Source organism: Gadus chalcogrammus, chromosome 9 (genome assembly GCF_026213295.1).
Source record: "Gadus chalcogrammus isolate NIFS_2021 chromosome 9, NIFS_Gcha_1.0, whole genome shotgun sequence".
In the NCBI taxonomy this organism is placed as follows: Eukaryota; Metazoa; Chordata; class Actinopteri; order Gadiformes; family Gadidae; genus Gadus; species Gadus chalcogrammus.
This window is the reverse complement of record NC_079420.1, coordinates 13,449,353-13,460,560: the sequence shown is the minus strand read 5'-3', so window position 1 is coordinate 13,460,560 and position 11,208 is coordinate 13,449,353. Positions and strand designations below refer to the sequence as shown.

Here is an 11,208-nt window from a genome sequence, read left to right as displayed (position 1 = left end):
AAATGAGCCTTTCAGTGACCTATTGACCCCTTTCTCTTCCCAGTCTAACCATTTGGCAGATGGGGCCCGCCCTTGGAAATGTTTGGTTAGTTCTCCTTTAGGCAAGTATTATGCTTGACTCGTACTATGTCAGACTAGCCAGGAAAGCAATCAATGAAGCATTATAATTTTCCAGGCTTCTAATCTGGCTCATAAAACCATAAAGCATCAGTGGAAAGGATTTACAGTCCAGCAGCACCAGCATATAAACGGAAACATTTCACACTTAATAACTGGTCCCGAAACACGGTTTTAGGAAGCTTTTAGGTAATGGCCTGTTGCTGCCATGATTGGCCAGGATATAAGGTTTTTTATCTCAACGTATTCAAACAGTTCTTGGTATGAATACAGGGAACTTAATCTTTCTGGGTTTAACTACAGGTGAACTGCATCAATCTTTCTGGCTTTGAATACAGGCGATCTAAATCCATCTTTCTGGGTTTGAATACAGGCAATCTAAATCCATCTTTCTGGGTTTGAACACAGGTGAACAGCATCAATCATTGTGGGTTTGAATACAGGTGAACAGCATCCATCTTTCTGGGATAGAATACAGGTGAACAGCATGCATCTTAATGGTCTTGAACACAGGTGATCTGCATCTCTAAAGGAACGGGGTTACCTTGAACAGGCGGAGGATGTTGGCCACCATGATGGACACCGAGCTGGCCGCCGCCCCGATCACGCCCACCACCTTGTCGGGCTTGGCGAAGATGGGCGGGTCTCCGTTGGCGCAGCGCACGTCGGACCCGTCTCGCTCTATCAGCGCCTGGACGAAGGTGAGCGACTGCTCCAGGGCGTAGGTGTCCCGCGAGCAGGTGTCCAGGACGCGGGCGCCCAGCGTGACGTTGGGCAGCAGGTCCGGGTCCTTGTTGATGAGGTCGATGGCGAACAACATGGCCTCCAGCCGGTGGATGCCCTTCTCCTTCTTCAGCTCACCGCACGGCACGCCGCGCTCGCCCCGGGCGTGCACGGGGAACAGCCCGCCCAGAATGATGTCACCGTCCAGCCGGATGGAGTGTGCGTGCTCCGGCTGGGCCAGCTGGGGCTCGCCCAGTGCCAACTTCTGACTAGAGGAGGAGGAGGAGGAGGAGGTGGTGGTGGTGGTGGAGGAGACCATAGGCAGCAGGAGGACGAGGACGAGGCAGCACAGGGAGCGCCAGGCGTGCCTGGAATCCCTCGCCATGTTGGAGGGGGGGGCAGTGGGATCACAGACTGGGAGGAGGGGTTGACCGAGGGTAATGGGTGTGCTGTTGGGTGGGACTCCTGAGGAAGCAGAACATGGGTGCTCCCCGTCAGATGAGCCTCAGGGCGATGCAGGGGAGGGATTTCACACTTGGGGAGAGCTTGGGTTGGGCTACCAGGGGGACCAGGAAACAACCTCCAGAATCTCTCTCTCTGTGGAACCCAAGGTGTCACATCCTCGATGGGTCCTGTGGAGGAGAAGAAAGCCAATTCTCATTGTCATTCTACACATGCATACGTAATGCGTACACAATCACTATACTTTCGAAATAATGACTACCCCCATTCACTGTGTCCACACATGTGCACACTGCGCACAATCCTTTAAAACCAATAATCATGTAAAGCATAACAGATTTGAAAGTCACATTAAATTAATTACAACATTGAAGTGAAGACTAGAAGTTATGATTTTTTCTGATCATAAAAATTGTATATATTTTGTTATTTAGTGTTGATAATTAGTAAGCAGTCCTCAGACAGTGGTCAGTAATATGGAAACCAGCTTCCAAATTTCTCAATGCGTCTCATGAACGGGGAAATTCATAGACTGCGGTCCCCTGTAGGCACATGCCTGAGGGCACACACGAACATGCACACGCACAGCGAACGAACACTTAACACCTGCAAACACAGTCTCAACAAGGTAGAATATCTCTTTCACACAAGAAACCTAACGTATGGCTCTGAAGGGACGCCACGGTCCCATCGTGCAGCCTTCTTTAAACCATGCTGCGTGTATAGACGCTCAGAGATGATTAGGCTGCTCTAAAGCAGTGATCACCTGATCCGCTTATGACAATTCAAAAAAACCTCCCTCATATCTTGATGACAATTTTATAAGAAAAATGTAATGTATTGTCAATGAGTGCGACTCAAAAATAAAAAATAAATGTGATTTTTGTTCATCCTCGGCAATAAATAACCAGCTTCACAGTGAAGAGGGAGCCTGGGGATAATCATTTTAAATGAACAAATCATAGTCTAAGTTTGTGACATGGAGTAAAATGGCCGACTCTATTTTGTATAATTGATCCTGTTAACTAATATTTGAAATGCAAAAAACAACAAACAAATCAACGTAGATCAACGTGAAACAGGCTTGAATCTATTAAACGGCAATTATCGATTTCACTAGTCGTGTAGATCCTTATGGCATGCTGTGGACTTCATATTCATACTTAACTTCACATTAGTAAGACACCTTGGCTTCCCATATCTTCAAAAATCCCTGGCAGGCAATCCATGCGATCAAAACAGTAACACGAGCTCTTTCATTTCAGTATTGATACAGGAAACAGGTTGCTACAATATTAATAATATAACACACACACACTGCGTCTAATAATTATCGAGTAGGTGTAAAACGCAACTCTAATGCCCTGTGATGGGTGGAGAAAATGAACCTACCGGTGTCCAGATGAGGTCCCCGCGCGCGCTCACAACCTAAACAAGCGCTCGTGAAGCCCGTGGTGCTGAAAGAACAGCGCGAGGCGAGCGGTAGCGCGCGCGCGTGACCGTCTTTAGCGGAATCTTCCCAAACTCTGGCTGGGTCGCGACAGCTCAGCCTCTCGCGCTCAACTCATCTAGTTATAATGGAGACATCTGCAGGTTTAACAACGTAATAAGTTGAATAAGCATGTGGCTGCTTTGTCGATTAAGTTGCTTTGTCGATTAATCTCACTGTGATGTCGTTGTGTGTGTTTGGCCTAAGGACGCTGTCTTTAAGCCTGCTACATTTGCAAACAAAGTAAAGAAGTAAAGAACAAGAAAAGTAAACAGTAGGCTAATAGTCCTCGTTGACCCTATCTGCAGATGTTTAGGATAAACGAATAGCAAAAAAAACATGTATTTTTAGCAGCCGCAACTAAAATAAAATGGTACTTGAGATTTTAGTGGGATCGATGTTAATGATACCAAAAAGTAACTCTGCAGGACATACCGACCACCAAAATAGACTTATGTCGCCTCCTCGTGGTCAATACACCATATTACGACACACGAGATGTGTGACGAGTAGAGAAGAGAGCCCAGTTTAGAAAGACCATCAAATTTAGATCTAGTTTACTCAAGGGTCAAATATAATTCTGATATATGTTCACTTATTTTCAATTACATATTATGGAGGATTTTAAATTAATCAGAATCAACTGAGCACATACATAGGCTACTTTGTTGCTATCACTCCCTCCAGGTAATAAACGACACCGTCGATACTGATAGATTAATTGTTGCTCCTTGTCATCTCAACGCCATCGAACTCGCTGGCTTCACATAACCTTGAGGGAATGAGGTTTCTTCTGCAAAAATACCCAGTTCAAAATACCCCAAAGAAAAAAAACGTCACTCTTCTAAACAACTTAAGAGTGACTTCTCAATTGAACACACGGGGAGTCGGAGAATAACGTTTGCACACGTGCATTGGCTGTTACACCTTAATTGGCTGTTAAAACTTAAAGAGTGCATGTCCCATGGAAATTGTGCTTTAGTTCCTACCTAATGTTGCAAACTCAATATTCATTACGAACAAATTAAAAATAAATATAAACAAAAACATACTAAATAATGACAGAAATAATATTTATGGCAGTTAAACTTTATGTAGATTTTATTTGGATTGTTCTGAGCCACACATATGTAACCTTTGGAGCACAGCAGTCGTTCAACCCCAATTTATCCACAGTTGGTCACATTATCTAATGAAAGTATCTAGCCCAATCTAATACATGGCTAAGGCTAAATATTATAGCCTACATTTACGATGCTAACAATATTTTGTTTATATTGTTAGCAACTGACCTGCCAGTTCATCTAACTAGCTGTTGAATTCGATGTTGAATTTAGGTCTGCGCGATCTCTCCTGAGACATCCGCTCCCTGAGTGCGGCTGAGCCTCCATGTGATCCGGAGAATAGGGGTGCTGGCTGTGGTCCTGGTGCTGCAGCCCCTCAGGCCGTATCTGCACAGCAAAAGGTTCCCGGTCCCACCGACCATGCTCCCCTCCTGGCTCCTGATCCTCAAGCAGCCCGGGGGCCAGTCGGCCCGATGGCTGGAGGCTCTTCAGGAGTGTGACTTTGACGCCCAGCATCGCGCGGGAGGCCTCACCACGGGTCCCCGACAGAGCGGGGCTACGTGTCCCCGACGGTGACGGCTGTCCAGTCCACTGGCGATGCAGAGGGGGTGGCTCCCGCTGACCGCGCCCCAGTTGGAGCAGAAGCAGCAGCAGGCCGACGGCACCCTGGCACTGGGCTGAGGGGCTGGCTGGAGGCGGGGCAGCACCCCGACTGGACTCGAGGTGCCTGAGGGGAAGGCCTACCACTCCCAACGGGCTGCGTCATGCTCCACGATGGGGGGGTGTACCGGAGGTCGCAGGACCTCAGGGGTAAGGGGTGCTGCTGCCTCGTGTGCTTCATCCGCAGGTCCTCTAGATTGTCCACGGCTCGGTGAGGGCGGGGCACTACGGGGAACTGCCCTGACCCTGCCTCTCCTCCGGGGGCAGTTACATTGGCCTGGCTGTTGACCGACCCAGCGCTCCTCCTCGACAGTACCTGGTGGGGGCCCCAGATGGGAAGAGTCGGGGTGGAGGTCCTGGGGCCATTTCCGGTCACTGACTTGGCATCCGTCCTGGAGGCCATGGACTACTTCATGGAAATGCCGGAGGCGTATGCGGCGCCGGAATAAGATCGCCGCCGCCACTGCAGAGAGGCTGGGGGAGGAGATGTTCGCTTCGGAGGTTCCCACTGAGTTCCACAGCGACCAGGGAAGGAAATTCGAACGCAGGAGGAAGGGAGTTTCCCCCAAACTCCGCAGCCATTGGCAGGGGCCTGGCAAGATCATCGAACACATTCCACCGGGTGGCTCCTCTGCCGTCAGCCTTCCTGGGGGGGGCCCCAGTGGCCTCTCCATCAGAGCCGGCCCCCCGGAACACTTGAGGAACTTTGTGCTGGGGGATGGGGCTGTCAGGGACGACTTGGGTGGGGGCTGTGTGGCGATCAGTGCTGTGGTCACTCGCGTTCCAGGTCTCCGCAGGGGCTCCTGGGAATGGTTGGGGCCATCTGAACTATCAGACTATTGGGACTTATGCTATATGGATGCCCTCCTGGTTCTGGTTCACGGGGGTGGGGTCGGCTTGAGCGACACCTGCACCGAGGTACCTCTGTCTGCGGGGTAGACTTTGTGTTGTTCAATTGTTATATGTTCCATTCAAATGAAGACAGCTCGTAGTCGTGCGGTGCATGTGGCACGGTAGTCTGGGTATTCTCTTACCGCATGGCTGTGGTCGGGCTACTGCCAGTGCCGGCCCTGAACAATTTGGTTCCCTAGGCTTCGCAGCCCAAGGGCATACTATAGGAGTGTGTCCGGCAGTGGTGGGTGGGTTCACAGAGAGAGTGGGGTCTGGGCCCCCCCAGGGAAACGCAAACACCAATTGGCTCCTACGCCATGTCACAGCCAATATCATCACCAATCATTGTGACAATAAAAACAGTATTAAAGAAATAAGTGACTTGAAAATATAAATACAATATAAAAGGTATTACACATATTAAGATGTTAACAAAACCAGTGCACTCGGCAACCCTGAAAATAGGGCCTATTTAACAGGCAATGTATGTAGATATGTTGTTGTGGGCTTTTTTGTAATATTTCAAATTCATTAATACAATAGTATTAGTACAAACGTATTACATTTGTAATAGAAAACAAAGAAAATCATCTATCGCCTCTACCGCAAATGCCACGGTCCAGGCCTGCCTACTGCAACCACAGCAATAGAAAATAATAATGGTTATTATTTTCCTCTCCATCAATAGGCTAGGCCTCTAGATGTATACTATATAAATGAGCGTCAAAGCTGATGAGGCCTACCACAAGTTTATTCACAAGGTTGCTATTGAGTGCAGGCCTACTTTCAGCTCTCTCAGAATACAATCAATGTTTGTGCTTTCAGGGTTAAGAACTGGCCAAAAGTTTATTTCAATAACATCTGAACAACTTGTGAAAGAATGATGATTGTGCTTGTGCGCGTTCAGGATTCAAATGGGATCCTATCAATTGACCTTTCACTCAAGCACACACACTCACACACACACGAACGCACAAACACTGTAAATACCTGGAGATGTTTACACCCTCCGAGGTGCCCTGTGATTCTCTGACGCAACAGTCAGCCTACATTAGCTTCTACCCCACGCCTGTGTGTGGGTATGTATACATGTGTGTGTTTGTGTGTGTGTGAGAATGTGTGTGTGCGTGTGTATGTGTGTGGGTCTGTATGTATGCATGCGTATGTATGTATGTATGTATGTATGTATGTATGTATGTATGTATGTATGTATGTATGTATGTATGTATGTATGTATGTATGTATGCATGCATGCATGTATGTATGTATGTATGTATGTATGTGTGTGTGCGTGTGTGTGTGTGTGTTTGTGTGTGTGTATGTATGCGTGTGGGTATGTATGCATGTGTATATGTGGGTTTGTGTGTGGATTTGTGTGTATGTATGTCTTTGAGTCTGTATGTATGCACGTGTATGCGTGTGTGTTTGTGTGTGTGTGTGTGTGTGTATGTGTGTGAGTGTGTGTGTTAGTGGGGGGGGCTTGTATGTATGTATGCTTGTGTGTGTGTGTGTGTGTGTGTGTGTGTGTGTGTGTGTGTGTGTGTGTGTGTGTGTGTGTGTGTGTGTGTGTGTGTGTGTGTGTGTATGTATGCGTGTGGGTATGTGTGTGTATGTATGCGTGTGGGTATGTGTGTGTATCTGTGTGCGTGTATGTGTCTGTGTGTGTGTGTGTAAGTGTGTGTGTGTGGGGGGGGGGGGGGGGGGGTTGTATGTATGTATATATCTGTGCGTGAGTGTGTGTGTGTGTGTATATGTGTGGCTCTGTATGTATGCATGTGAATCTGTGTGTGTGTGTGTGTGTGTGTGTGTGTGTGTGTGTGTGTGTGTGTGTGTGTGTGTGTGTGTGTGTGTGTGTGTGTGTGTGTGTGTGTGTGTGTGTGTGTGTATGTATGTAAGTTGCAGTTGCAGTTGCCAGTATAGGGTAGCAGTGGGTGTGATGTTATTGCCTTTTTTTTTAGCAATCTTGAGAAAACTTTAAAATAATTTATTAATTATTTTTTGTATTCTAAAGTAGGCTGCCTTTCGGATGCAGATGCCACAAAGGCTGGAGGTGCATGTGCAATTGATTTGAACTCCGTACGCCGGTGACAGCAGTGCGCATCACCAGGACACCACGCTGCGGCGGGGAGGTCGTCATCGTGGGAAGAGTACGTCACCGGACCACTAACTTGGGGGCCTCAACAGCAGGTAGTCTGTGATGTCATACTTTAACACAGTGCATATATAGGCATGATAACCACATGCCTATAGCTTGTTTCAAAATAAGAGAACAATTGCTGGATATTTCTCGCGCATTTTCAGGATTTTGTCTCACTAGAAATAACCGCGCACAAGTATTGTTCTAATAATATTTGCAGTCATAGCCATACTATTCTCCAACCATATACCTGTATATATAAATCAAATTTTATTTCAAAGAGGACAAAGAGGACGTTAAGGATCTATTTAAAAGTTTGTTTGTTTTTTTAACAAAGAGATTGGTTTGTGGTGGAAGTCTATCCAAATGTCCCTGCTTCCTTTGCTCATCTGTGGACTCCTGGTCCAATGTTGGTCTTCTGCCGCTTTCCCATTGGTCAGAACGACCTCCAACGTCACAGTGGAGAGCAGACTGGGACAACCCGATACCCCACCGTGCAACGGCTCTCAGGCTTGGACATGGGGATGTCAGTGGGACCAAGGTGATCGGTTGGCTAAGGATGGAGAACACCTCATGGGAATTAAGAGACACAGGAGGCTGTTCTGCCAAGTGGGTATAGGCTTTCATATCGTGGTCCTGCCAGACGGAAAGATTACTGGAGTTCACAGAGTAGACAGATACAGTAAGCCGCTTTCTTTGCAACTTTTGTTTTTCTAGCCATGTATAGCCAATGCGTTTAATAATTCATAATTTTGGTTGGATTTGTGTAATTGGTGTTTTGAAATGTAGGCCAACAACTGTTTGTACTGGATATGTTTAACTCTGAAAGTATTAAAGTTCGAAATTATTTGGAGCCATAGCATTTAGCAGGGACTTCCTAGTCAAATTAATTTCAATATTGCATTCTTTCAAAAGTACCACAACTTATTTAATGTAGTTTAAGTAAACCTGTTTGCTATCACCATTTTACAAGCGTCTTACAGACGAAGAAATGTGCCTCCGCAGCACATTTCTTCTTCTTCACCTGATCATTTCAGAAAGTATTTTATAAGCCACTGCTTGGGTACCAGTCACATAGCAGCACTGATCTGAATCACGCAGTTGCAATCATGACACAAATTATTTGTATACGGTCTCAACTTTAGAGAGAATTTTTTTTGTTGGTGTTAAGGTGATCAGATTTGTAGATTTCACTCTGTACTGAATGCTCTATCAATCACAATGCATGATTTAAAGACTTTTTAAATGGACCATATAAAGGTTGTACACAATTATACATGCTGAACAAAAGAAAGAATGAAATCTATCGCCTTGAGATCTATGAACCTTGATGGTTCAGGTATTCAGAATATTTAAACATGTGTTTTCATGACATGTATGGGCCAGACAACGATTTAGTTTGTGACTCTGCTCTCCCCCCAGGTCTGTTGGAAATGTCCCCTGTGGAGAGAGGTGTGGTGACGCTTTTTGGTGTGAGGAGTGGACTCTTCATCGCCATGAACAGCAGTGGACATCTCTACAGCTCAGTAAGGACCTTCTTCAATATATTCTTCAAACAGACAGACATCACAGTTTGTGATGTTACTCTGTATGTTCTGATGGTTCTGTAGTTAAGGTCCAGAGTGTAATGTTACTCTGTATGTTCTGATGGTTCTGTAGTTACAGTCCAGAGTGTGATGTTATTCTGTATCTTCTGTTGGTTCCCTACGGTCCAGAGTGTGATGTTACTCTGTATGTTCTGGTGTTTCTGTAAGGTCCAGAGTGTGATGTTACTCTGTATGTTCTATAGGTCCACTACGGTCCAGAGTGTGATGTTACTCTGTATGTTCTATAGGTCCACTACGGTCCTATAGAGTGATGTTACTCTGTATGTTCTGTAGGTCCACTACGGTCCAGCGTGTGATGTTACTCTGTATGTTCTGTAGGTCCACTACGGTCCAGAGTGTGATGTTACTCTGTATGTTCTGTAGGTCCACTACGGTCCAGAGTGTGATGTTACTCTGTATGTTCTGTAGGTCCACTACGGTCCAGAGTGTGATGTTACTCTGTATGTTCTGTAGGTCCACTACGGTCCTATAGAGTGATGTTACCCTGTGTATTCTGTTGGTTCCCTACGGTCCAGAGTGTGATGTTACTCTGTATGTTCTGTAGGTCCACTACGGTCCAGAGTGTGATGTTACTCTGTATGTTCTGTAGGTCCACTACGGTCCAGAGTGTGATGTTACTCTGTATGTTCTGTAGGTCCACTACGGTCCAGAGTGTGATGTTACTCTGTATGTTCTGTAGGTCCACTACGGTCCAGAGTGTGATGTTACTCTGTATGTTCTGTAGGTCCACTACGGTCCAGAGTGTGATGTTACTCTGTATGTTCTGTAGGTCCACTACGGTCCAGAGTGTGATGTTACTCTGTATGTTCTGTAGGTCCACTACGGTCCAGAGTGTGATTTCAGAGAGCAGCTCCTGGCCAACCACTACAACGCCTATGAGTCTGCAGCCCACCCCGGAATGTACATCGGCCTCAGCCGGACGGGCAGGACCAAGAGAGGCGACCGTGTGACTCCGACCATGAGCGTTACGCACTTCCTGCCCCGGTTATGAGGATTCAGCACTTTCCTCGTGCCAGGCAACCACCACGGCAACCATGCACTTTTTACCGCCTTAATCCAATTCAATGTAAAAGCTTTAAAATAAAATGTTGTATTCTGACGTTTGTAAGGATAGGGGAATACTTTTGTCTGCGTGAAAAGTAAAATCATACAAACAAGTCTGCTTTCTTAAAGTTTAAATAAAATGTGTACATTTAATGTTCGGCTTCATGTGTCATTGTCTAAGTATACCCCTTTTAATAATATTCAAGAAAATATTCAGAACACGAACAAACATACGCCATTGAAGGATTGGTAATTGTAAAGCAGTTTTGTTGTTAAAGTGCAGTTCACTTGTGAGCTAACATTTGCAGTCAACATATAATTCCAAGTCAAAACAAAAAAAGACATTTTAAACGTTGCAACTTCTGTTTACATATAGAAGGACCACTTTTGGTGTGAGCACCAGGATCGTTAACGTCTAATTCATTAAGGTTGTGTACCATTCTTCTCATTCTCTGAAGAAAGAATGAATTCAAAATGCTAATAAATAAAGTTTTAGATAGATTGTTTGTTATGGATAGAAACTTGGTAGGCCTACAAACATGAACACATTACTTGAATATAATCAATCCCTATACTCATTCAACCCTCAATAGGTTAAATAATTATGAGTTGAACACCTAATGCTCCTTATGCTGCTTTACGAGACATTGAATCCCCCAGACAAATACCCAGGGATATATGTCGATATAACTCGAACCATATTAACAGTAAAACAGCAAAGTTATTATTATATGGACTCTACTGCCTTTAAATCTATTTATCTAATTGAGTGCATATTTTAAAGGTCAACATTAAATAAGATTATGCACAGGAACCTTGATAAAACGTTCTCAGATGGTTTTCGACCATCAGATCACATCAATAAATTATAATAACTTGATCATCAAAGTAATTAAATCGGTTGTCAGTATGTTAAGTTGTGGCAGTATAAATTTAGATCTACAACGAATTCATTATTTATTTTTCTGTTTTCAAAAGTCATTCTGCTATCCAGCTACTTTAGCAGAGGCGCAT

General features: G+C 45.3%; 1 protein-coding gene across 1 annotated transcript in view; it reads right to left on the bottom strand.

Annotated features, from left to right (window-relative positions):
- The window catches only part of LOC130389150 (metabotropic glutamate receptor 8-like), a 100,180-nt gene extending 95,262 nt beyond the window's left edge, over positions 1-4,918 (bottom strand). The window contains exons 1-3 of the mRNA XM_056598821.1: positions 4,600-4,918; positions 4,271-4,544; positions 662-1,109 (exon numbers count right to left, since the gene is read on the bottom strand). Coding sequence (XP_056454796.1) covers positions 662-1,109; positions 4,271-4,544; positions 4,600-4,918 — 1,041 coding nt within the window. The remainder of the gene's footprint in view (positions 1-661; positions 1,110-4,270; positions 4,545-4,599) is intronic.
- Positions 4,919-11,208: the final 6,290 nt, after the last annotated feature.